This window comes from Paralichthys olivaceus, chromosome 18 (assembly GCF_024713975.1).
Source record: "Paralichthys olivaceus isolate ysfri-2021 chromosome 18, ASM2471397v2, whole genome shotgun sequence".
NCBI lineage: Eukaryota > Metazoa > Chordata > Actinopteri > Pleuronectiformes > Paralichthyidae > Paralichthys > Paralichthys olivaceus.
In genome coordinates, this window is record NC_091110.1 from 6,778,037 (window position 1) to 6,805,634 (window position 27,598).

The 27,598-nt window shown below is 41.5% G+C and overlaps 2 protein-coding genes across 5 annotated transcripts in view; both read right to left on the reverse strand.

Annotated features, from left to right (window-relative positions):
* The window catches only part of dab2ipb (DAB2 interacting protein b), a 161,928-nt gene extending 155,515 nt beyond the window's left edge, over positions 1 to 6,413 (reverse strand). For 2 of the 3 annotated variants that reach the window (XM_069513398.1, XM_069513397.1), the window contains exon 1: positions 6,293 to 6,413. In XM_069513398.1, coding sequence (XP_069369499.1) covers positions 6,293 to 6,332 — 40 coding nt within the window. In that variant the 5' untranslated portion in view covers positions 6,333 to 6,413. The remainder of the gene's footprint in view (positions 1 to 6,292) is intronic. The other variant, XM_069513399.1, reaches the window with a different exon arrangement.
* Positions 6,414 to 9,963: 3,550 nt separating this feature from the next.
* On the reverse strand, positions 9,964 to 18,273 carry LOC109626139 (protein CutA homolog). Of its 2 annotated transcripts, XM_020081826.2 has the most exons (6): positions 17,936 to 18,254; positions 16,915 to 17,063; positions 15,993 to 16,052; positions 14,052 to 14,097; positions 13,899 to 13,948; positions 9,964 to 12,628 (listed from the first exon to the last, which is right to left on the reverse strand). In XM_020081826.2, the coding sequence occupies exons 1-6, from the start codon at positions 18,038 to 18,040 to the stop codon at positions 12,526 to 12,528; spliced, it is 513 nt and encodes a 170-aa protein (XP_019937385.2). In that variant the 5' UTR covers positions 18,041 to 18,254; the 3' UTR covers positions 9,964 to 12,525. The 2 variants fall into 2 exon arrangements, with proteins under 2 accessions (XP_019937385.2, XP_019937386.2); XM_020081827.2 differs by lacking the exon at positions 15,993 to 16,052 and having other exon boundaries at positions 17,936 to 18,273.
* Positions 18,274 to 27,598: the final 9,325 nt, after the last annotated feature.

Consider the following 27,598-nt stretch of genomic DNA (forward strand, 5'->3'; position numbering starts at 1 on the left):
ACATAAGTAAAAGGTTACTGCTGTCTGTCTATTAAAGATTTTCCCTTTGATAAAAAAAATATGCAATTAAGTACAAAACTCATCAAAAGTTGTGTGAAAGCAGACACTGATGAGTAGAGAGAGGACACAGATTGTGGTGGACCTGCATGGGCCTGTTTTTTTACAGGGTTTTAAATTACAATAAGATTAATGATGGCCTTAAGCTTGGACCCAAGAGGAAAAAGAAGGCCGCAACATTACTTAACAATGTATTAATGAAGACAGCCATGCTTAGAAAGAATGAGATCCGTGTAGTTGGGGTTAACATCATTTCAGAGGCCTGGGCCCTTCAGTTTTCATAGTATTATATTCTGAAAAAGGTCATATAACATATGACCTAGGACTATGTGCATACATTACAGAAATGCATAATATGTAATATGAAACTAAGAAAGAAAATTTGCAACCCTTGCCCCAATACAGGAAGAAGAAATAAAAGACTTTTCATGGAGAGACAAAGTGGAACTTAATAAAAATCACAATGAAAGACATTGGAATGAATACATGCCATTAATGACTTTATCAAAATACCTGTGATTCACCCTGAGCAGAACTTAGTCGTGGACGAACACTTCATTTGCTGTAGATTCTAAAAAAACTTGCAATAAATAAAAAATCGAGATTTTTTTTAAAATTTAACTTTTAACTGAAACATTTCTTATGTTAGAAGTTTGGAACTGACTGAAGGTCAATTGTCAGGATCTGGTCCAAGTTCAACACACTGATAGGCTTTGATTTTTCTCTGTTTAAAGTGACGTAATTGCTTACAGAATTAATCACCATGAGTGGCTACAGAGGGCGCTGTTGCACAGTAAAAGTCACATAGTGTTGCTTTAATAATGAACTAAATCAGATTTGATTTCTTCTTCCTTTGTGTTCCTAAATTGTACTATTATCACTATTGTAATAGAAACAAATGTATGTCCTTACACCAAATATAATAATGCAGGAGTTGACAGTCTGATTTAGTGACATGGTAACAAACTGTTGATCCTTGCAGGAAAGAGTTTGAAAATTGGTAGCCCTTTAAAACTGCTCCGGTGTGTTTGCAATTATGATCCACTCACTCCCTTTTTTGAAATTCTGGCTCAGGCGCCATGGGGACCCTCAGGCAAACAGGCTCAACTGCTGGCACCAATATGAGTTCAGTTCATGTTGCCTCAGTGCTGCCTGACTTTTATTTTTATTTTCAGTAACTGTGTGAGCTGTGGATATGTGGAGCATATGCAGCGGTCGGAGACAGTCGGCCTGCAGCACAGGGGCGCTGCACAAGAACAGACCTCCCCGATCCATAGAGGCTGGGGTCTACCACAGCAGGGCTCGAGGTGCAGGCTGTGCAAAGATGCCCCTTGGGTCTGGTCCAGCACATAGCAGCAGGGTTTAAGATTCAAGCTGGGTCATTGTATCCTGAGAGGCATAAACCAGAGGCTGGGATAGTGTACAGGAACATCCAAAGTCCCAATGGGACGTACCACAGAAAACTGGTTGAACATGACAGAGGAAAAATCCTGTGGGACTTCAAGCTTCAGTCTAAAAAAGCTGCTGGTGGCTAAACCACCAGACACAGTGTTGGGTGAAGAGGAGCAGATGAGGGCAGGAGTGATGGATCTGAAGCGTGACCCCGCAAACTAGGACATCAGATTTCAGATCTATCTAGGAACAGCTGATACGGAGCAGGCCTGTGCATTTGCATGCTGTCGGAATAATCAGAAAGATTAGTTCCCGTCTGAGAACGGGAGATAGTTCCCTGAGATCATTCTCAGATGGGAACGACATCTCAAGTCGGAACAACTCGGAATGTTTTGTTGCACGAGCTGCTGGCGTCATCACTCATAAACCAATCAACACGATTTTACAATCAGCTCTATATTACTGCTTTTGATGTCCACTTCTCAAACGTTACACTTTTGTCACCACTGCCCTTTTTATCCAATACATATGTTTTTATGATTAAAATGCCTGTCACACATGAGTCCTCTTCTTCGCTCTCTGGTTTTGTACAAATGTTGGAAAGAGGTGTTAATGTGATATTTGAATGCTTCAAACACATACAACACAAACACCCCAGTTTGTTCCACATTCACACCTCAAAACACACCAAAACACTGAAGTCAGAACAATTTCTTTACACACATATATATATATATGTGTGTGAGAGGAATGTGACACTACAACATTTACACTTTCCAATTCACATAATTTTGAAATAATGAAGAGATATTTTCCATCAGTTGTTGAAGTGCAGACACTTAATGCATCTTGTATACTGAGAATTGTTGTCAGGGTTCAGACTCGAGTTCTTGGCTCAAAGAATCTAAACTGAACCAAATTGCTGTTTGAATAAATTGCTGCACCTCTTCCCTGAATACAGTGTGTATGATTTCAGATGAGGGTGAAGGTGACAACAAGAGAAATAGGGTGAAAAAGCTTTTTGGAGTCATTATTGCAGAATGTGTCTTTCTGAAATATAATGAGTCCATAGCTTGTACATTGTTCTGCTGATTCTTTTTGCTGATGCACAGTTGTTGATAAAAGTGTCCTGGAAGAGGAAAGCCAGGCTGCAGCCACATTGAGCTGCTTCACTCCGTAATTAAACCACAACCAAATCCTGCCAAAGAATTACGTAGTATGTTTTTATATGTTATGGTATTTATGTATTTGATTCTCTGTGTGTGGAGTTTTCATGTTCTCCCTGTGTCTGCAAAGGTTTTCTGTTCTCTGGCTTCCTCTTGAAGTCCAAAGACATGCAGATTGGGTGCAGGTTAAGTTGAGACTCTATGAAAAATGAAATCCCCCCCAAAGTCACACACTAATATTATTTTTCTTATGGTGAAACACAGAACACAGGCTTCATGTCTGAGAATAATAAATAATTGCTGGCACGTGTCTAGCAGACAGGCTTACCGGGCGGCACGTTTCATTTTGATATATAAAATTCTGGATCTGGTGTGTGTATGTGTGTGTGTGTGTGTGTGTGTGTGTCTTGTCTGCAGCTCATTCTTTTGGGAAAAATCTGTATATTTCATGAGGTGTTTGTTTTCCAGTTCTTTTGTGCAGTTTGGCTCTTTGATTAACTTTTGTTCCCTCACATTTCCGTAACAACTGTTATAGAAACTGTGCCGACGCAGTCAGTCAAAATGTGTTGTCATCAGACAGGAAAGCGGAGACACACAAAACTAAAACAGGCTGAGAATGCGTAACGTTCCACTAACAAGTCATTTTATCAGTGCAGCGCACATTATGTAACGCTGCTTACCACCTGCTATGTCACTGCTGCAGGCCAATACAACACACTTAAGGCTAAATGATGCCTCTCTTGTTCACGCTGAAATTGCAGAACTAATAACAGCCATCTGTCTGAGAAGTTCACCGAGACGAACGTACATCTGTACCACAATCACCTCAGAGCCGCGTGCGCTGGTGTGCTGTTCCGGCCCGCAGATTAGGTGCAGCGGAGGTGACGTGAATCGACCTGAACCGAGGGATGCGCTGATAATGATTTCAACCAGGGAGCTTGGATGAAACCGGTGATGGGTGACAGGCGGCGTGTCAGAAACAGGAGTGATGTCTGAAGTGCAGATAAATCACGAACAACAGTGTAGCAGCAGCGGCAACATTAGGTTTCCAGCTCCTCCAAATGCCACGGTACGATTTTTAAAACTGAGTATTTTTATTTAAACAGACTCCAAGTGTGGAACTGAGATGTTTCTGTTTTTAGAACACACTGAATATAATCACACACTCCTGCTCCAATCTTAACTGCATCTCACCTGAAGCAAACATGTGATGTGCTGATGCTTTTTTTTTTCATCTCCTTTCCATTAAATTTATATTATTTATACCATAAAGGAGGAATTGTGCAAATTGCCTCCCCTTGGTTTTAAATCTCTCTTCATGAAAAAAACATTTAACATCTTAGAGAGGAGGTGTCGAAACAAAAATTTGAATAAAAATTGTTTGGACAAATGATGATATAATTTTTCTTCTTCTCCTGTGGTCTGACCTGTAAAAAACCTAATAAAAAAATATGATTTAATAAAGACTGTGGTCACTGTGGGAGTAAATACGGCAATCATGTAAAAAAAACTACAACTTATAGTCAACAAGCCGTCAAATATCACTGGCACTGACCCCCTCCCAGTGTGTCGAATCACTACACCAGAAACAAGCCATCACAAGGGCACAAAAATAATCTTTGAACCGTCCCACCCTGCCCCCCACCTGTTACCCTCTGGGAGGCACTACAGATCCCTGCCCGTCAATTCATCTCCACAGCCACAAAGACGATGTGAATGTATCTCAAACATTCTGGACTCTTATGTCACTGTGGGTGATGTTGTCCTGACGATATATTGTCTACGCCGCTGTCTATGTTATTTTTCATGTTGGGATGAGCTGTTTCCATGGGGCGCCACATAGGAGTTCCACCAACTTGGTTGGTTTTTGGCCGATGTCGAGGCTCATTACAGCTGGAAACATGGAGCTCAACTGGGTGAGTTCTGAGGACACATTAACTCAAAGCTTTTCTGAGTTTGATCGCCAAACACGCAACTTTCACAAGATCTAATTTTTGACCGAGACAATGATATACCAGCAAGTGTTGTGGTGAGCAAGCTAAGGCAGCAGAAACCTCAGTCCGAAGAGAATTTGTGAAGGAACCTTGTTGCCGCTGTGGCTCTGAGACAAAGTAAACTTAGTGCAAAGTTGTCTGGAAGAACAGTTGCAGAGGAGATTACTGATATGGCACAAAACACTGAAGGACATTCTTTGGTGTGCTGAGTTTGACACATGCAACTACCCTGCCTTATACCCTCAGCACACTGGGATATATATACCTACTATGGTGGAATCTATAGCGGAATCTATAGCTATATAATATATATGATTTGTATACCATATCAGGCTATACCTATAAACAGTTTAACCTGCACATATATGCACATGTCTATCCCATTATCTCCTTATAAGGTGCTCATGCAATCATCCTGTGCACTTTACTCAATAACATTTCTATACAAACAATACTTCTGTGGAGAAAGGTGTATGTTCCGTGCATATTCAGCATTTCTTATTTCATTTTCTATTTTCATTCTATTGCCTTTTTATATATTTTTTTCTCATGTCTACCTCTATTCTCACTTGTCTGCTTCTGTGAATTTCCCCAGCTGTGTGGATCAATAATGTTTTTTTCTAAAAACCCCCCTCAGCTCCAAAGATATCAACATAAATGCAGATTAAATGTGGAAATCAATTAGCAGCTTGCTTGTTTAAAAATAGTAAAGATAATGAAAGGTGTCTGAATAAAGCGCTCGAAAGTCAAATGTTAAAAAATTTGCAGACACCAAACAAAATCTCATCATTTGCTGCTCTCCAGTTTTTGCACTTCTCGGAATGTCTCACACCGAGTCGCCTTAATGAAGATGATTCTTTGCAACAAGGAAACAATCATTATTCTCCAGATTTGAATTGCATTGATTCTCAGCAGTATGTCTGAAGACCTAAAGCAGTAATGATTTTTTTTAACCTCAGGGTTAACAGTTTACTGTCGCCAATCAAATTAATTACATAACTAATGAAAGATGAATGTGCACCGACCGTCCAGTTCCCAGATCAATACCCAGCAGCACTGTCCTCGTCACCAAGGACGACTCCAGCCTCCACAGTCCAAACACAGCAGAATGCAACCACACTTCCCCACTGTGTAACAAACCTCAGCTATTAAACTTCATTTAGCCAGATTTCCAAAACAACTCTGCCTTCAAATGACGGAAAAAATACTCTTAACTGGGAGCTGAAGGAAAATGAGGTGATCGCACCCTAAGAGCCTTGTGGTTGTATATAGGTCAGAAGAAAGCAATGGTCCATATACACTTCAACAGCTGTGCTTTGGATGTGAAGCAGTCGCAGGAGCTGCTCCACCTTAACGTTCTCCCCTCCAGCGCTCCCATATGGAAAAAATAAGGTGCACCTCCTGTTTTTCTCCAACAGTCATCACAGTTATCACCTCCTTAAGCACAACACATGCACTCATGAGTATAAAGTAGATAAGAGTTTAAAAAAAAACAGGCAAACAGATGGATGGGTAGTGAGAGAAAGACAGAGGCAGAGAGATGGAGAATGGGAGAGAGTAGCCAGGGAAACAAGAAGAATAAAGAATGTGGCATTAAATGGTGAGAAAGAGGGGAAGAGAGATGGATAATGATGGAGGAGAAGGGAGGGGATGATATTGATGCACATCTCATTCTGTATTTACCTGACAGGGAATCAGAAGACATGCTCTCTTGCTGATGCATCTTGCTCCAGTGTGAGATTGTGGATGAGTGTGTGTGTGTGTGTGTGTGTGAGTGTGTGTCCACGAGCCAGCATGCCTCACTGTGTGTTTTGATGACGGAGTCTGCGTAGCAGCTCAGGGGAGGGAGCGAAGGAGCAGCAGAGCCAGGAGGAAGGTGCATGGGAGAAGTAGACAAGCTCCTTTTTTTTTTTTATCACCCATCTGCCAAGTGTCTCAAATCTCTCGGTTTCTCTCAGTCTGGTTTTCTGCGGAGCATGAATGTGCATGTCTCAGACACGGAGCACATGTGCGGCAGATGAGGATTTATGAGGTGCACAGGGGCAGGGATGCAGGGAGGAGCACGAGGAGGGAGGGATTTTTGTAGAGGCTGAGAAAGATGAGGAGGCGGAGCAGAGGAGAGGAAGAAAAGCAATCACCTTTAGTTACTCACTCAGGCCCTGAGCCATTACTCTTCCCTCCCCTCCATGTAACCTTGCAATGCAGAACACCAAGCCGATTCAGAGCTTACACGCACCACAACATCTGTTTGGCTGTGGCAGAGTGGATCTTAACTTTAGTGAATTTGCAGCCCTCAACGGAAAAAAGCATAAAAACTGACAAGAAATCCATATCTAGCTGGGAGCCAAGTTCACGTGCCCACAGCGCACAAGCTTTCTCCAAAGGGCTGCGAGACGAGATCTCACGAGTTCTCACCTTCTCGTGCCCCTTGGGCGAGAGCTTGTCTGCGCGCAAACGTGGTTCCCGGGAGGATAACAGTGGACATTTAGGCTAAAAACATGGTGTAACTGATGCTGTGTCAAGTAGAATTTGATCATGGAGCAGTATTGAGGCATTTTGTGGGTTTTTTCCGTTTTGGTCACCATTTACTTCAATTGTATTGGATTTGGCTTACTCCTGAAACTCCTCATACACTTCACCCCCACCTCCATTGCAACAGTGGTTAGTAGATAATGAGTGAATTTTCATTTTTGGGTGAACTCTCACTTTAAAGGTTCAGTGTGTAAGATTTAGGTGATTTTTGGCAGAAATTGAATATAAAATAATTCTAGTGATGTTTTCACTGGTGTGTTTCATCTAAATTGTTGTTTTCTTAACCCTAGAATGGGCCGATTATTTTCATGTTGGGAAGGGGAGGGTGAGATGAGGAGTATTCAGCTGCAACATGAAACTTCACCTCTAGATGTCACTAAATTCTACACACTCAACCTTTAACTTCAAACCAGTTATTGCTGTAATGTGCAATACATATAAAACCTCTTCCTTGTCTTCTGCAGACCTCACAGACATAAACTTCCCTTTTCCTTGTTTCACTCCTGTGAGTTAAGATGCACACCAGCACTCTTTGGATGGAAATGAATCACCGTCTACACTTGATTGCAGTGAGATTATTAATAATGTCGTCCTTGACTTCCTGCAGGATGAATGAGACTCTTCCCTGCAGATGACGAAAACCCTGCCGCCGTCAGGATGACACCGGCTCCACTCTGCACATTCAATTTACAGTTTTATAATTCAAGGAATGCGCTGTTTTTCCAAAACAGTGTAATTATGCATGACCACTAACATAGGCCATTATGCATGCTTGGGTACCAGGACTTTTTCCATGGATCTCACAAAAGGCTCCTAATTGCCCTCAAAAACACTAATACGGACTCATATGACTTTTATGGGGGGGGGGGCTGAATTATTTAATGATGTAAATCAAGTTAGTCATTAATTCACTCACAGTCAGTTCATGGAATCACTTCAAAGTCCCGGCGTTTTCAGACCTTGTCATCTTGACAAGGTCACACCAGTGGTCACTGCTGTCTGCGGTTTTTCACGTGTCACTGTTATTCCTCACACACGTGTTTTCCCTGCACACTAGGACATATGATCTGAAGAGGGCTGTGAACATGGTTGCCTCTGTGACATGTACATCCATGCATGTTCTCTACCGATCTAAAAATTCTATTTGTTCTATCGTGAAAAAAAAAAAAAGATGTAATGTGATTTTAAAATATGCATGTAAACAGATTTTTCTGTTAGAAGCAGGTCTGGGTTGCTGTATAATCATGATGCATTTCCCCAGGGATGAGCAGTTTTCTGGAGTAAACTGTCTGCAGCCAATATATTCATGTTATATTTGCATTGTATTCACAAAACTAAATAAAAGCCATTTGTAGTGGTGTGCTAAATAATTACAATGTTATCAGATCCTAACACTACAGAAATGTTTTGAAGTGAGCAAAAACCTTTGCTCTGTTTTTCTGAATTAACAACTTCATTATCTTGTTGATTCAGAAAAACAGAGTGGATTTTAAAAAAGTTAAATAAAAAACAGGATAAACAGCATAGAATCAGAATTGTTTTGGTTTGCTGTACAGTTACAAGTACGGTGCTAACAGAGGTTGAAAGATACAAGTATCTCCAAATGTCTCAAAACCAAACCAAAATAAAACCAGATCAAGCTATACAGGCCGGAACTGTTTGCTTCAATAAAAGTGAGAGCCTCTTGGTGGATTTTGCAGTAAACTATTTAATAAATTCATTTTGTGGAAGGTAATAAGTTGATTTTTGGTCCCAAACCTGTTTGTAGACAGTTTGCTGTCGGACAGGACTCATCTTAACAAAAAGACAGCTTGTCTTTTCATCTTCTGAGGGAGTAAATGATTAATTTACATGAATAAAGCCATTAATGACAACTTATGAGGGATATGACGGCTGACGAGATACAACATAGCTCATAGAAATTTGAACATCTTAAAGCAGCTAGCACGTCCATGAAACTTGTTTGGAGTTGTGCACAATATTTCATATGTGCAGAACCGAATGGACGAGATGTCATGGACCTCAAATGCACCATTTGCTATAGACTTATTTTCATTAGAGAGTTTATGAATTGAAGTGCCATTCACATTCTGAGCCAATACTCACAATTTTATTAAAAAGTCTGTGCTGGCTTACTACTCCTGCCTCACATGTTCAGAACGGTGTGTGTGTGTGTGTGTGTGTGTTGATCCTCAGTTTATTGAATCGCACAGTGGGAGCTTGTTGTCTGTCTCATCCAGCTTCGTCTTAATTATCCTGGTCTTACCTCTACAACCCAGGGAGAATTTAATGAAACACAGGAAGAGGGAGAATGACTCTGCTTTACACGTATTAGAGTTAATATCCATGTAGAAATACAAAGTACGGAAACACTATAAAATAAGGAAATACAGAGATTCATTGTGTTCTGTTGCTCATTGAGTTGTTGCAGGCAGTACTAATGATGAATGAGAAAGATGACTAAGTGGAATTTATCTTCAGACTGAACTTGATTTTGAAGTGACATTGTTGCCACATCATTTTTGCTTATTTTGATCCTCACTCTAGTCGAGGGTTAACGACAGAGGACGTCCAGGCACCTTGTACAGATTGTTAAGTCCTATGAGTCAAACTGTGATTTGTGAAATGGGCTGTACAAATAAAGTTTCATTTGAGACACACATCAAATCATAACTAATGATAATTTACATCCCCACCACTTCCTCTGTGATAAAAAAAACAGATGATAGCGTTGCATGGTATCTTGGTGGTCGAGGAGACGCTTGTTAGGAAAATATACATCTTTAAAAAATATACAAAAATACATTTTTGTTTGCAAAAAGTAGACAAAAATGACATTTAATTCGATATGACTCTCAATGTGATTCACGTTTCTGATGCGTACAGAAACACCACCATCAAGTGGTGATTTATTAACACTACAGGACAGTTTCAGTTTTCACACAGGCTAGTGTCTTGTGTATTCAGTCTATCACACACGCCATAATCAAATCTACTTTACTTCCTCATGCATGGTTGTACCTAATTCTGGATTTGTATTGGAACTTCGTGTTTAAATTTCTGTCTCATGTGAAGGGTTTTTATTCTTTGTATACTTATGTGCTTTTAATTTGTGAGACACTTTGTAACTTTGTTTTGAAAAGTGCTATAAAAATAAAGATATAATTTTATTATTATTATTGTAAGCACCTGTATGTGCAACACACACACACACACACACGAACACACACACACACACTAAATTGCTGGATCTCTGGCCGTGATGAGGAGGATTACTTTGGCTCCACAGACACAACACCCTGACTGAACCATGTCTGCACTTTCTTTGTTCAGGCCTCATGCCGGAAGCTCGTTCTGCAGACCGCTGCTTCCAGCATATTTTTGTTTCATGAGGTAAGCGTGCACTGCTGACCAGTTCTCTATGCACCAACATCATGACTCATGAGATTTTCTTGTCCTCAACCATACTGAAGCTGTTTTTGAAAATGAGCAGAACTTTTAGAGGCAGATCATAATAATCATAATGGGAAACTTATGCATTTGTTGTCATGTGCATTTGTCCAATTTCTTTTTTCTTTTTATGTATCTATTAATCTTCTTTTAAGAATGAATTATGATTATTCTTATCATTACATTAATTACGGTTAATCTTATCTGAAAAACATTAAGATTAAGGACGAGTAACTGTAGCATAGAACATGATCTATGCACATGACATTGCAAAATGCAATAATAATAATAATTGTCATGTGCAATTTGTCCAAATACTTTTTTTAATGATTTAATTTGTTTCATTTGAGACCTGATTTATTTGTTTTTGTTCAATTTAATTTGAATCCAGCTTATATTTAGCAAGACCCCTGGGAAGATCAAGGATGTGTTAGAAAAGAGAGACATGCTCTGATCAGCAGCAGCTCTTTTGTCTACAAACATGAGTCATTCGTGATAAACAAGAGAGACAGAGGAGATCTTAAAGATCAAAATGTACAATAATGCCAAGTACTATCAGTGAAATCTGTTCATTCATTTATCCTCATAATTTCTGTGCAGCTCAGTTATAGAGGATTCTTTAATGTCATCAAGCTGAGCTCACCTGGAGCACAGCAACAGGACTGAAATTCAGCCATACTGCCATCTTAGTTCAACAGTGCACAAGGCAAACAGTTCTGTGTCACTGCCTGCAACCTCCGTGCCAATAAAGGAAATATTAACGGTGCACACACCGGCCACACGGGTCTGCGTTCCTCTTATAATGCCTGATAAATCAATCAAGTATTGAGTGGTACCTGCACGCTGCTCTGACATCCCAGTCTTTCCAGTATCAGGTAATATTCATTAATGTAGGTATGTATATATGGGCAATGATATGTTCAGAAAGAGGCTATAATTGGAAATGATAAACCAATCTCCCCTGTTCTACTGTATATACTATGGTATGGTGTGTTCATACCCTTAATATGTTCCACCTTATATAATTATGTTATTAAATAGCAACACATATAACAGATAACCCCACAATGCCACTCAGTAGAGTATATGCCTCAGCCAAGGCCCAACATAGCCCTTATGAAACCACATTTCAATTCACTAGATCCACATTTTTATTTAGATCTGCACTAAATTGCACATACTCATAAATATCAGCCCCCCAGACATGCCTGTTTTTTTTTAAAACAAGATCCATAAAGATTCTTTGATAAATCAATTAAATGTTCAACAAACATCTAATTTCGCAATGTTAAAGAAAGTGGGGAAAAAAAGGATCTGCCTCCTGATCCATATCAACACCAGCTTTTAATGGGTTCTTTCCTGACCCAAACCGCATCCTTCCGAGTTTGGTGATAATCAGTCAAGTAGTTTTAGCGTGACCCTTCTAACTATCAAACAAACACGGAGGTAATTACTGCTGATATCTCGCAGTAAATACCTCTGTGTTTGTGTTACCTGTATAAAAAGTGTTTCCACATAAAATCAATAATGCAGGAGGTGGAGGCAAAGAATATATGATACAAATTCTCATCCACCTTTAAAGGTTAGTTAATCCATGTTGTGTCAGTTTCTGCTGTGGTCGACTGAATCTGCTTCCCCCGTCGTGTTATACAATTATGATTGAGAGCTGGCAGTCAATCAGAAGTATTTTCTGAGGCTGTGGTATAAACCTCTATAAGGGCTGAAAACTCCACAGTCTCCACAGTCTATTGTGGAGTTCACCGCGAAAAGATCAAAGCAGCAAGATGAAAAAATGTAAATGTCACATATTGAACTTTGGTTCAGTCGAGTGCTGCGCCACAGTGATCCGAAAGCCTTCAAACAACATCCTGCACACAAATCGTTTTTTTCCTCCTTCTGCTGCTGCTGAGAGTGGATTTGATTCTGGTGAAGCATCAGTCATCTGGAATGGCCTCATCCATCCACTTCATGTAAGCCAAGCTGCCGTCCTCCACCGGGAAGCTAAGGACTTCTGGGTTTGCATAGGGATGCACAGACCTTGGAGGGGAGCGTCACAAACACAAACATGTCACATAAAATAAACTAGTGGGGCAATCAGAGAGTGCATACTTCCGCCAAGGCTGATTGGCCACTTAATCATCATATGGCACACACAAATATTCAGATAAGGTACATGTACAGTGTACACAGACATTTCCGCAAAAATATCCAGTCTCTGATATTGATGGACTGAATAAAAAACAATTGTTTTGATTCACAAAATCGGGATAATTATCTGGATCCACATCAAGTTTGACATATTTATAGACAAAAGCACTCTACACATGCCAGACTATTTTCCCCCAAAAATATCTTCCGATTTCATATAATTGGTTCAGCAGTTTTTTTCATAATCCTGCTAACAGTCAGAATATGAGGAATGAAAACATAACCTCCTATTGGTGCACTCAACTATCTATTCATATTCATAAACACCGGTTCAAGCCCTTTTTAACGTATAGGTGTTTTTCCTTTAGTCTTTGCCATTATGTCATTTGACTTCTGCACTTCAGAGTTGGAGTAGCTCCTTCAAACCTCTACATCCTCTCTAGTTTGTTTTGAGTGAAGTTTCCAAGTAAAACAAAGAAGAGGAGAAGCAGGCTGCACCTGCACTCCCTCACAACTCGACCTTTAACTCAGTAATGGTGACACTGCAAAAAAAACACTTTTCTTAAGCCAATTTTATCATCGGCTTCATTGTCTAAAACCTGCATATGTAGAAGATACTGTGTAGATCAGCATGAATTTAGAAAGGGAAATAAGGATTAGTTCCTAATTTTCACGTATAATATGTAAGACCTTGCACCTGACATTGCAAACATCCACTAACGTCTGCAGCTCTACTAAGAATTAATAAGCTATAGCCCTCTTTTCCTCTTATGCTTTGCTTTTGAATATGGATCATTTATTAAGTCAAACATCCCAAAAAAACGATCATATTTTAAGCAAAAGCAACTTATTCTGCTTCACTTTCTTCCAACACTTACACAACTGAGCACGGAAGCAACGCCGCTATATTATAAAATATTCTCTTTAAGAATAAAATGCTGTGCTTGTTTCATCACAGTGAAATCAGAGATGTTCTTTATCAAGCCCCTCGAGTGAAGTAATTAACTTTCAAGCACACAATAAGGCCCTAATTGAAAATACCCACACTGAACCTTTAGTGCATGTCTACAGCAGTGTGCACAGCATTAACAAAGCTTAAAACCCTTAATTACATTTAGGTTTTTGCAACAAGCGAATATTACACAAGGCGACACCTCACCTCACGTAATCTGTGACCTGCTGGATCCTGGAGGTCTTTGTTTTCACCAGCTGCAACAACAACAGCAACATCTCCGTTTACAGTTCTGACGTCCATCTCTACGGGCCTGGTGAGTACATGTCGATCACTGGAGGACATTCTCAGGACACTTACCATCAGAATTTCACTTGCATCCTGGATTTCGCCTTTCCAATAGTACCTAAAGACGCAGAGAGGAGAGGTTATCACAGCTATTACGTAAGGGCTGTAAATTACCATGTAGTATAAGTGCCAGTGTGTGTACGAGGTGCAGAGCTTTCTGTAAAACTTGTATTTTATGAAAGAGCTCAACAATCATAGCTTGCACACCCACTTATTATTGGCACTGGTTTTTATAGTCATATTGTCAGCCTGTTCCTCTTGAGGCTTTTATGACATCAACTGCCTCTTACTTTTTTTATTTTTGGACAATGAAAGACAGCATGCCACAAACCGAGAGTCCATATTTAAGAATGTTGCATTGAAAAAATGGGAAGATAAATACTGAATACACTCCACGTCAATATAAACCAAGCATAGCAAAAGTAAATCTAAAGCATGCACAGACTAAAGTGACAATCTTTAAGACATATTCATTAATAGATGATTAGATGTCACCTGAAACACTAGCACATACAGTACACTGTTTTTATTAAGAGGAGAAAAGAGGTTCAGTTTACTCACTCGCTTTTTGTTGCCTTTTGGTTTTGGTTGATAATTTGTTCTAAGAATAAGAAAGCTATAATAATGTCATTTTGAAGCTATAATTTAAAATAACCTGATATTGGTATCGGTGATACCTTCACTTTACTTGGAATTGGAAAGAAAGTCAGTGGTATCGCACATAACTAACCATATGCCAGAAGTGGGAAGTGACAAGGCAGTTTTTCAGATATCTGCACTTTAATTCAGTATTTATTTTTCTGACATTTTAACACAAATATCGAAATGATTCCTTATATTTTCAAAATAGGGTCGTTACCTTCATATTACCTAACCTTAAAACAACTTTTAAATGTATTTTTGGGGACTTGCTGGTTGTCCAGATAGGGAAGACAAGTCCTGATAATGGGATTGTAAATGGACACTTGCATTTACAAATGCCTGACCACCTCCGTCAACACCTTCCACCTCAAACTAATCCAACCACATCCTCTATTTTTAGGTTAAACCTCTGTTTGGCTTTCAGGTTTAATGTTTGTACCTTTTCTATTCCATCACTTTCTGTTTTTCCTTCCTTGACCCTTTTTTATGGTTATACATTAACAGGAAAGCTACACCATGCATATAAACACACTGTACTTGTTTTGGAAGCTAAGCTGCCACACATTTTCCAGTGACGGGTAAAAAAAAAAGCCTTCAGCCCATTCAACCTCCTGGTTTCCTCAGCAACAAGCCATGCAGTCTACAATACATGTGTTTATTTGTGTAGGTGTCTACGTGTGTGAGGGACATTATAACCAAGGCATTATCTATACAACTACATTTTCATTTGAAAACTAAATTCATCTCGGTCCACAAAAGCATTTTGTGTCTGTATCAGTGTGAACATGTAGATAAAATAGACGTGAGTGTCCCTCTGGGGACAGACTACTCGTATAATAGCTAGTCCTGTACTTATGTAAACAGTTGTATTGTTGTAAAATGGAGGATTTAACTGCGCAACAGCTGTTAGCAAAGACAGCATGGTCAGCAACACTTGTATTTGATTATCCATGATGCCCTCTACGTTAGTTGCCGAGGCTAATGTCAGTTGTTTTCTAGTGTAATAGGAGCCTGACGAATAAGCAGAAAAGACCCAATCAGCAAGTTGGTTGTGAGATTGTCTGTATCATTGTTTCCAAAACATCTCAGTTTCTGCCTGTCCCGGAGTTTTCAACATGGTTCAGCAGCATTTCCAAACATTTCAATTTTAGCTGCTCTAAAACTCCAGGGTCGTGTGGACTTTGAGTGTATCCATCGCAGAGTCGATGTGTTTTCAAACAAAAAAGGAGCAGTATGGATGCAGCCTAAGCTCGTCTTTGTGGTTCAGCTGGGTAGAAAGTTATGTCAAGGCAGGGGTCAGGTATGATTTACATTGTGGAGGTCCTGCAGAGAATGTTAACACTGGCTGCCAGCCGCCTCTCCATGATCGCCCTGGAAAAGAAGATAGAACAATAGGGAGCATGGATAGAAACAGAGGGGGGGCACGCCAGCTGTTTATCAACTGCATCATGAAACATAGCTTTTTCTTTATGGTGCTCTTCAACTGAGCTACAGGAAAAACACTCTAATGCAGTAAACTCTCAAGGGAAAATAGAAAAGACAGTAAACTTTTGCTTTCTGCTGCAGCTCAGCTAATATCATAGTTTATCACCAGCTCCACAATCTTCCCTCCTCACACAAGGGGCTCGTGGAAGACGAAGTGATTTACTTCTCTGGCGTCTGCTCTGTGGCTACTCTCTCGTCTTGACATGTGGTAAATTGATTGAGCTCATTTACATGCAGCAAAAAACCAAGGAGATGAGAGCGCAAACACAGCGCTCCACCAGTCGTGGGTTTGACAAGATTGTGTCTCTCACCTCTGTAAAGAAAAGTCACTAACGCCTGACTGACTCCGTATTGTTAAACTCACTTCGACTAAAATTGCAAATCACAATTCAGACACAAAAGTGACATAATTTAATCAGCATCAAGATTAAAATAAGATTCCGAAACATATTGACTTTTTTGCAGAGTTAGATGGGACTATACAATGTATTTCTGTGTGGTAAATATAAAGCTAGAGCATAGAGTGTATATAAAGATTTCTTCTTCCCAGCCAATTGAATGCCAGGTGTAGTGTTGGCTAATGAAATGGTCCCACCCTTGTTGTGGGTGTGTAGGCTGTAACTAAATCTGTGGAGGAGCCAGGAGTGCATGAAGGACTGTCAATGAAGCAAAGCTAACACACCCACAATTATTGACAATTTGTTCCCAATCTATCCCTTTGACTGAACTCTAAATCTCAACACTGTACCTGCCGATGTCTTTGGCTGCCTGTTCGTTGGGGCTGTTGATGAGAAGCACCGAGTGGTGGCCCGGTACGTAGCTCCCTGTGAGGGCTGAGTGAAGCCGTACGCCAATGGACCACAACCCAGGATAAAGGGACACGGACAGGACCAGCAGCTGGAGAGGACGCTTACATGTCAACAACAGACTCAAAGAGGAGGCTGATGATTGGGTCTGTACATAAATTCTATGGACATGTGGTTGTCACATGTTATTCTACGTCTGCATGAGGGGGGACGTTATGATTCAATTTAATTATCTCCCTCCTCTTTTTTGGCACTGCCCTTCACAGATAAATGATTACAGCTGGGCCTTGGCTCAGCTTGGACACATCGAGCAATTTATAATCTGCCCTACTTCTGTGTACAGCATTGCAGCCAGACACTGATACATACAACACAAATCATGTTAGAGGGAAAAAAAAACACAATTTATCACAATACACCTTTTCCATGGAAGCCATTTTGACATGAAATAGAAGGTAAACAGAGGTATTAATACTAATAACATGAACTATGGAGATAGAGCACAACCTAAATGAATGTGATTAATATTAAGGGGATAGTTCAACTAGAAATGAAAATCAGGGGTAAACAGAATTGCAGCCAAATCCAATACAAGTAACTGGTCATTTCAAGTCAAGTTTGAATGTTTTTACATTTGAACAAGTGGTCGCCAGTTACTTCAATTATATTTGATTTGGCTGCAATTCTGTTTAGCCCTGAAACTCCAAAAGTGTTTTGTGGACACTTCTTCTCCATCTGCATAGTGGTGAGTAGATAATGAGTGAATTTTCATTTTTCTATCCCTTTAATGGATGTGATTAGTATTAACACCTGTGTTTGCCTACTGTTTCATGCCAAAACAGCTGCAGTGACAAGGGTCTATTGAGCATTTCCAAATCCTTCTAATCATGGGTTACTTCAGACTACTCAGAAAGGTTTTCATGTCTGAGATGATTACTCTAGTCCATGAAAATAATCTCTTACCATTAATGACATGAAGAGCACCGAGCGGAGGGCAGAGTGGGAGAGGGCCTCTTTATGGCACCGCTGGAAGAACCACTCCATCCTGGTGGTGGCGGTGAATGTCATCCCCTCAGTCCGGCGGCTGCAGACACCGGCTGGGTCACACCGTGCACAACTTCATTCATTACCAGTCTCTGACCCGGGATAACTTCTGTGCTGTCATTTTTAAACCCACTCCAGGCCTCGTTCAAACAGCTGCAGTGTCGGAAGTCATCGCCTTTAAACAAGAGGTGTGTTGATGTGTTGACAGGTGGCTCTGGAGGTCAAGGACAGTGATTAATGTCCTTGCTGTCCAATTGGCTGCTCACTCTTCCTGACACAACAGTGGACCAATCAAATTGCTAGTTCACCATTGTGCTACCCCCGCCTCCTGCCTGGGGTCATAATCGGCTTTGGTGTTTTTAACCGTGTGTGAACACAACTCACTAAGCGAGAGTGAGTGTGTGTGTGTATGAGAGAGAGGGAGATTGTGTGTGTGTGTGTGTGGGAGAGAGAGAAAGGGTGTGAGTGTGTGAGATAATAGAGAGATTGTGTGTGCATGTGTGTGTTTGAGAGAAAGAGAGAGTGTGTGTGTGTATGTGTTAGACAGAGAGAAACCCAGACAGAGAGAGAAAGAGCGTGTGTGTGTGTGTGCTCTTGTACATATATCTTTGTGAGGACCATTTGAGCCTACACCCTAGGGAGTGAGGACATTTTGGCCCGGCCTCACTTTCGGACCCACCAGCCGCCGGGCTGGGTTTGGACAAAATATTGTAAAATGATATCCGAGTGTGGGTTGGGTTCAGCCGTGTTGCCTGAGCTACCTACTTGATTTTTTTCTGCTCGTGCATATAATCAAGGTAAACATCAGACAAATACAGAATGCCTGATGTTTTCAGGTCGGGATCAGTTAGTTTTTGTTATGTCTCGTCAATTATGTTGTTCATTCATGTTAATGTTTTAAGTTATGTCACGCCTGTATAGTTCATGTCTAGTCATGTGTGAGCACTCTGTGTTAAGTTAAACTTCACTCATGTCTAGTCTCGTCGTGTACTTCCTGTTTTATTTTGTACTCATCTTTTCCGTCTCGTTTCAGACCCTGACTTCCTCCCTTTGTGTGATTCTCCCACCTTGGTGATCGTCTGATTGGTTTCACCTGTTTTCCCCTTCCTCATGTATAAATAGTCCTCGTCTCCCTTTGTCCTGTGCCAGTTCGTCTTGTTCTGTCCATGAGAGTTATGCTGCCAAGTTTGTTTGTTTGCCTTTTCAAGTTTATGATCTTTTGTTTGACTCAGTGTTTTGTTCCTTTTTTTGATTTTCCATGTGAGCGCTTTTTGTTTGAGCACTTTTAGACCAGAAATAAACCTTTTTGTTATTTTCATTACCTGCTTTGAGTCGTGCATTTGAGTCCACCAGCATTCGTGTCTGAGGTCGTTACAGATTTCTCACAGGTTTAGGCAGAAAACTTTGAAAAAGGTCCACACACTTTCATATTGATGTGGACGAAACATAAAAAATAATTGTCTTCACAAACCCCTTACGATGGCCCCTAAGAAAACATGTGAAAGACACCATTTACAGTATGTTACATAGAAGTTTAAAGGACACTTGTTATAAAACGACCATTCTGTTGTAAGAAGTAAGAGTTTGGAGCTTTGAGTGGCATGTTATAATTAATATGTCAACACTTGGACGAGACAGATGTTTGTTTGCTTTCATACTGATGTGCAGATTATTCTGTAGCAATTTGAAGATGTGCAGATACATGTGAAAACACACATCCAACAAAAAAACGCTCTGTATTCTTCTGTCCTCTGTGATTTGCGGCTCCTCGTATAAATTGAACGATGACCTGCAAACATACAGATGTATGGGTGTGACTCGAGAGCAGTCAACCCGCACGTCTCACCACACACGGTGAGTAAAGCAACTTGTCCTTTCAGATAAGCTACAGAGAAAATTCAAGGACACTGTTCGCCTGCATGTGAATGAAGAAGATACAGACAAACAGGACTCTTACAAGAATATGAATAATTCAGCACTGGATTATTGATGCAAGAAACTGATTCAGCCGTGCTCGGCATATTATTTGCATTTACAGACCAGGGGTATAGTGTGAGCCCAGACATAAGAAAACAGATGAGTAAAGGAAAAGTATTTCAGCATGGCAGCTAAATTTGTTGTTTGGTCGTAAAATGCAATATTGATGAATAAAGTTAGCTCACTGAAAGTCTGGATTGTCAAATAAAAAAGGGGTTCTGTGTGGAATGTCCACACGGGGGAGCTGTGGGTCCACACATCTCTCTCTCACCGTCCTCCTCTCCCTTGATTGAGAATAGATGAAATGTAGAGTGTGCATTTAACATGTATAAAACTCTCATCGACTAAAATGAAATGTAAATTCTCTTTGTGACTCATCCCATTCTGTTTTTTGTTTTGTTTTTTTCTTGACCTCTTCCCCGTCCCCGCCCTCCCTCCACATTCACCAATCACTACGCGGATCACAGAGAGCGCGGCAGGGGGCGCCAGCGGGGGCCGCAGAGCCTCAGACCCCAAACCAATTTATTTCCCGAGCTCACTCAGGCTTCATTTGAGAGCCCATCAGAGAACTCCAATAGAGCCACTTAAGCCACTGTTCCCCAACATGAAAGAAGGCAGCCAAAATAGAGATATAGGAAGAAAGGCGAGGAGCCAGGGGAAGAGGCGTTTGATCTGCTTGTTCTGTGGCATCACTTAGCTGGGCTCGCATCCCTGAGGAGAAGCTACCAAGGCCTCTTTGTCCCCAAGAAGTCTAATGCGAAAAATAAGATAATTTTTCCCTTTATTTCAGTCTATGCTTTTTGTGTGTTTGCATAGAACGAGGCCACAAGGTCTACAGTAAGAGCGGGAAGAGGAAAGTGAGAGTTGAAAAGAAGGAAGGTACAAAGGAATGTGCAAAAGAGGTGTCTCACCTAATTTGCCATTAAACTGCAATTGTCTCTCTGTGCAATCAATGAAGTTGCCTCGCTGTGAAATAAAACAAATTATAGCAGGGAGAATTAGAGAGATGAAGGGAGCGCGGAAAACAAAGACTGTGTGAGTGCAGTGGGTGAATAAGAAAAAGGGGAAGGCACTCTTTGGACTCTCCCTGTGTGGCAGTGCCATTAATGCACTGAATGGGAGGTATGGGACATAAGGAAAGATACTGTGGACACTAGAAGACACGCAAAGGTGAGGAAAGTGTTAATGAAGGGACATATCCCAGGCTGTGATTATCTCTAAAGGAAGAGTCTGGTGCTCCCAAAGAGGTTAATTAAAAAAGTCATGGGGGCCGAGCAGGGAAGTGTCTCCATCACTGCTGTGAACTCCTGTGACCCTTCCATCCCCTCAGACGGACATAGCCATCCATCACGGCTCATTCCCGGTCTGTCTGGCTACTGCCGGTGCCATTGATATCCCTGAGTGACTAAAAAAAAAACCCCACAGAAGTCTATGTGGCAGCACCACATCTCTGACAAGCAAGAAAAAAATAAACCACTGCCAAGACATCCCCTGGCTGAAGTCCCCTAGGTAATACAATCTTTCTCCTTTCAAGGATAACACAAACACCATGGGCCTGTATCATACACCCAGTGCAAAGCAGAGCAGAACATGATGTAGCGGTCTGTTGCTGTAGTTTCACATCGACGCAGCTTTCCCCCTCCAGAGCCCACATTGTTTAAATAGCAAATGAGCTCTCATGGAGCGTTACTTTCTGGAGGACTAACACAACCCTGGTCTGAAGTCAAAGGTCTTGTTTTAAGGGCACCTACACAACTTTCATACACTCTGCTTGTTACACTCACCGATGGTCAGAGAGGAGTTCTTTCTAACTTCCTGGCAAATGGTCCAATTATTGGTTTACTGCAAGTTACACCCAAAACATAGCCATGATTGATTAAGAGACTAACAACCCTTTTGAGCAATAGACTGTATATAAAGATGGATGGTGCATCTCCACTACCTCTGGTACCACTCTGCGCTTTAGCGATCTGGGGATGGAGCTAGATATTGAGGTCCCACCAGTATGCACTCTCAACCAATTGCAAGTCAAATCTCCTGGAGACACCAGGCTCAGTTTTCTGATTCAGTTTGAACCCTGACAACAAAACTGTCACAAATCAAACTGTCCCAAAATTCCAAATTGTGGTTTAATCGTCAAGTTCCTGGAGACAGTGAGTGACAGTGTTTTGCTTTTCTCTCACAGAATGTTTAAAGAAAGTATTTTGACTTTTTAGTTTGTCATGTCGTCCATCTTTACATACAGTCAACGGCAATGCACAATAGCACAGCGAATATGGACACACCACAAATGCACTTGCTCAATGCACACAGATCATTAAAATCGAGCCTTATAACTTGTCATCTTTCACATTCTCTTCATTGATATTCTTCTTTTCTTCAGCTTCTTTGTCATAACTACTGGAGCGCACCAGGCCATTCATCAGAAGACTGAGCTGACTGTAGCGTTGTTTACCCCTCTCCTGCTCTCCAGAAAAGATAGGAGTAGCGTTTTTATGTTTGTTTAGCAACATAAGCACACTGTTCATATCCAAAACCACGGGGTAAGCGTTTAAGCTTGCTGCAAAAAGAAAGCAGAGTATATGAGCATTGACTTCCCCCACCACAGCATGAAAGAATCAGCCACCGTCAATGAGAAAATCCCTCCAGCAATCCCCGCTGAGAAGAGGGATTTGTCATCCCTATTCCCCCAGTTTTTGGAGGCAAGGACAAAGGTGTGATAATGTGCAAAATGGAGAAACACCGTGGGGACAAAAGTGAGCTACAGAGACAGAAGAAGGGAAAATAAGAGGGGAGACAAAGAGAGAAAAATGGGGTGCTCTCTTTGATTGGTTTTTCAGAGAGGATGGAGACTCCGGAGCTATCGTACAGGAAAAAGTTAAACATTTTCATAAATCCTTTCTTGGGAGAGTGGCTGGAGGCTTGAATCACATCATGCTTGATTGGCTGAGAAGGAGAAGACGATCCGGAGCACAGGGAACCACCTTCGCGACACACACACAAAAAAAAACCCAAACCTCAATGCTTCCTCATTACACTTTCCTCTCGGAGCCGTCTGCTACATTCCTGGTGCTGACGCAGGTAGAATAAGCTCATTGCCTCTCCATTCTTGAGCTGAGTGCACCAAAATTCGGAGAATTGGGGGAAGCATAATAACTTCAGACTCCCAAGTTAGAGTGCGCCTGCAGGCAATAAAGTGGAGGATGAACAGTGGAGACTGGATGGAAGAAGAGTGTGTGCGCAATGGAAAAGGGGGGTTAGAAAAGGGGGTACTGCTCTTGACTGCCTCACGAATCCTCCTTTTAGTATTTATTTTGAACATGTTCCATAGGGATGCTACGATCAGTGACGTGCATTCGACATAATGAATTATTTCACACACACACAAATGAGCCACAATGGTTCAGTTCTGGAGAAATTCTGTCACCGATGCAAAGGCAAGGTCATTAAGAAAAACATGGCACTGGGAAAAAAAAAATCAATGCACTCACTGATGTTCTGTGAACTGCAGATCAAACTTTGAGGCTGGCGTATGGTTAGGATGAGGGCGTGCGCCTGTGTCGACCTTACACTCAGAACCATCAGGAAGTGGCATTATGGAAATGCGGGAATCACCATGAAAAGGGCAGCCAGAGGCATGCTCAGGGCAACCTTTTATATACAGGGCCTAATCAGCCGAGCAACTACTTTCACTCCTATTTACCCTGTTTATGATTCACCCCCTAAATCTGCAACCACTTCATCTAATCTCTTCTCATCCCCTCTTCATCCTCTCCTGTACGAAAGCAGCAGCTTCTTTCCTGTATTCATTGTTTTCCACCTGGGCCTTGTTCAGCTCATCTTATTATTCAGACCTTCACTGCCAGCCAGCTGATAACCTCCAACTGCTGTGAGCAATTAACAAGAGTTCACCCGCTGTACAGCGTCCACGAGGAGGAATCCCTTTAGAGCCGGAGGAGAGGTGGTGCAGGGAAGGTGAGGAAAGAACAAGGTGGACAATAGAATAGGAGATAGATGGTCATTCAAATGGAAATCAATTCTAATGAATGGCTTGCTTTGTGCAATGTGGCGATAAGGAAGCGACCAGCTTAAGAGCACGCTTCTCTGATGTGCGTGGTTTTTTTGTGTGTGTGACCAGAAACTGATAAGGATGTTTGGTATCAAGGATGCACGACCCACTCCACGAGGCACAGCAAACACTGGTGTCCTGACCCATTAGAAAGTGGTCTAACCTAAAGACCTAGTCAATATCCAGGGTGGTGTATCGATTGAGCGACTGTGACTGATTTGCTGTGGTTCACATGATGCGGCCAATACAGATGAGGTGTTATTAAAAGCAACCTTTGTCGCTATCTCCCCCTTGATCATGACTGACCTGCAGAGTTTGAAACTTTGTGAAATAGTTTACATTGGCAGCCCGAACACGCAGCCAATACCTGACATAAGCAGGTGAACATGTTTTTTTCATGACACCACTCACACCTCTGTGTCAGTGTCAGCAGGGCACAGTCACCATAGACTGATTGTATGATCAGAACTAGAATGGAACACAGTAGAGCACTGCTGCAATTGACGATGCCACCGGGGTCTCCCAAACACAGCCAGAGACGAAACAGTCGCTTTTCAGCCTCTTTTATTTTCTTAACACAGAGCAAACATAAATTCTAAATGTCAATTTAAGTTGCCAGCACTGTCTGCTGGCAGCTTAGCTCAGTGTCCCTCAGTCGCTCTCTATGCGCGTCTCTGTGTCTCCCTCCTGTGGGTCTCTCTTCAGCAGCTCTGTTGCTGCCTTTTGTACCAGAGGATCAATCAGCTAACAGCCCTGAGCTGCCCTGATTATTCCTCTGGTACAGGTGGAGGAGCTCTCTGAGTCGCCTCCGTGCCAACACACCCACATCACCGAATTCAGGCCAGGTGGGGGTTGTGTGTCTGAGTGTGTGTGTGTGTGCATGCGCATCTTCAAGTAAATCTGTGTCTTCTCAATAAACTGATTATGGTTTTTCATGTGCAACAAAACTAGAAAAATTTAGTTGTCATTGGACCACAATGCATTTATTTAAGAAGTGGGGAGAGTTCCTGTTAAGAAAAAAAAAAAAGGATATTGTGGATATTTGCAAAAGCTTTGAGAAGCAAAAAAGGCAAAGTCAGGTGTGGGAGTAGATGGTGGTGGTAAGGGGGAGGTTGTTCTCCAAATCGCTAATTAAAGTGGGAAGGTGTATAGAAATACTACAAATTAGAGATGCGTCCCCGGTGGTATCAAGTATTTTGCAGGTTGCAAACATATTTGCTCTGCCTGTTTATATGCACATACTGTATTTGTTGGCCTCGGCAGTTTCCGTGGGTGCTTACAATGCGTATGGTTGGGAGGGTAGAAGTTTACAGCGGATAACAATAGAAGCGGGAGCGTTGGAGATCAAACGATTTTATTTCTGTTGTAACTGGGAGAAGGGGGCTCCTTCCGTGTCTCTTCTGGGAGCACTGCTCCAGATTCTGATACCCATTTTCCCTTTGTTTTCTCTCTTGGCCCTTTGAAATATTTAGTGAGAATCCCTGACGAACATGTACACACATATTAAGTGTACGTGTATGTGTGTATGTGGGCATTTACAATTACTACGCTCCTTCCAGGCATCAATCATCCCTCGTGCGCTCAACATCTGGATATGGACAGACATTCCCTCTGGAGAAGAACACATCAGCATGGAGCTCCTCCTGAGGGAATGCTTCTCCCGGCCCAGCCCTGGCCCCTCATATTATTACACCACTGGAGGCTCCACTAAAGAACCTCTCAACAACTACCCCACTCCATCTCTTTATACCTCCATTTATCTCTTCCTCTGTTACACTGGTGCCACCGTAACCTCCCCCCATTGTTGGGTTGGGTTCCTCGCCTCTATACCTTCACCTGGAGATGTTGACAGAAGTGAAAAATATGCAACATTACAGGTTTTAAAAGGTTGCTATATATTATACATTGTGAGGATAAAAAACAGGTCAAACACAGTCTATTTGCAGACAAAAAGACACATCTTTGGGCTATGTTGTGTATGACCTCCCACCAGACTACATGCAGTATAATAAACCACTATTTCATGACATCAGATAATGCTGCTACTGTGGCCCTGCAGTCCCCAGAATGGCATTTCGACTCTGCAGAGCACAACCTCTGAGAACCTCTCCTTGCAATCTGTAGCACCTTGTTAGTGCACACACACCATATGAGGCCTGTTGTATTAGTTATTCTAATGCATGTCTTGTTATCCATATAGATGAGAGAGGGACTGGAGCAGCAGATGGCCAGGGAAAGAGGGAGTCACAAAAAAAAATAAAAAATCCTCCCGGAATGTGAGGATCGTATTCATCGCTCGCACACACCTGGAGACTTGCAGGGTGCACCCTCTGCCTCCAAATATTTCACCGCTCTGAGATGTCCTGGCGAGAAGCCACTCAGCCGATTGTGTTTAAAAGTTGGCGGAGATTTTAATCTCCGCTCGCCCTCCAAGAGTTTCCTCCTATTTCACACTCTGAGAGGTATTAAAGCGTGTCAGTAAAATGGTAACTTCACAGGTAAAGATCCTCAGAAGCGATGAATTATACAGAGGGTGTGGAGTTCGCCTTGTCGGCTTTGAAACTACAGAACATTTTCATTAGTTACTTGCACATTCACACACATCTGTGGAGAAGCCACACATCCAATTTCGGAGCATGTTTTTATAAGCATTTGCTAAGCTGATTTGATTGTATGTTTTACACATATCAGTGGCGGATCGAGGATTTTTCTAGATCAGGTGCCACAGTAACACAGAGGGACTGATTATATGTCCAATATCCTGGCACAATTCCTGGTTTGGTAAGGTGCACATTTAAATCAGACTTTGTTCACTCAGAAAATACAAATTCTTAACAAATTGTTATATGTATTTTATTTCTATTTTTATAAGACTACTAACAGGACAGAGGCACTTCAGTTTTCAGCTGGGGCCAATGCCCCCTGGCATCACCCCTAGTCCTGCCCCTGACACACATACAAATTAGGGTCTAAGTAGATAATGAAACAAAACTGGATTGGTATTGTAAACATAAATAGGCTAGTTAAAAAAAAAACATCACTATTTCATCACTCACTTCCTGTAAGGAAAAACCTGCCTGTCAGTCTTTTGGAAGACTGATAGTCATAAATTGTTGATTAATCGTGTATAGAGCATTAGGTAAGATCTGCTCTTAGCTGGAAAATAGACCCATTACAGTGTTACTGCAATGTGAGGTGGAGGGGAAAAAACCCTTAAAAGGTTTTCCTATTGCATCAGTTAGCTTGTATTTGTAAGAGCAGCTTGGCAAGAGAGAGAAAGAGCCAAAGAGACACAGCAGCAGGAACAAACAAGACAGGCATGAGCTGTAGATTAAAAACCCAGGCTATGGTAAAGGAGTATTCTTTAGATTCTCTCCACCATTGTCCACATGACCCTTTTACCGCGTTTGTGCACCAGCCCGATGACCTCCTTCTCCTGCCTGACACAATGAAGACAGACGAGCTGCTCTGAGACCTGCTTTGTGCATTTTTTTTCCCCACCTCTCCTCGGCTTCCTCCTGAATGTTACACACCTG

Excerpts from the sequence above, each read along its gene's own strand:
- LOC109626139 (XM_020081826.2), bottom strand. The coding sequence starts at position 18,040 with ATGACATTCACCGCCACCACCAGGATGGAGTGGTTCTTCCAGCGGTGC. Across the intron at positions 17,064-17,935 it reads TGCTCTTCATGTCATTAATG|CTGCTGGTCCTGTCCGTGTC; the intron begins GTAAGAGATTAT and ends CGTCCTCTCCAG. Across the intron at positions 16,053-16,914 it reads GCAGCCAAAGACATCGGCAG|GGCGATCATGGAGAGGCGGC; the intron begins GTACAGTGTTGA and ends CTTCTTTTCCAG.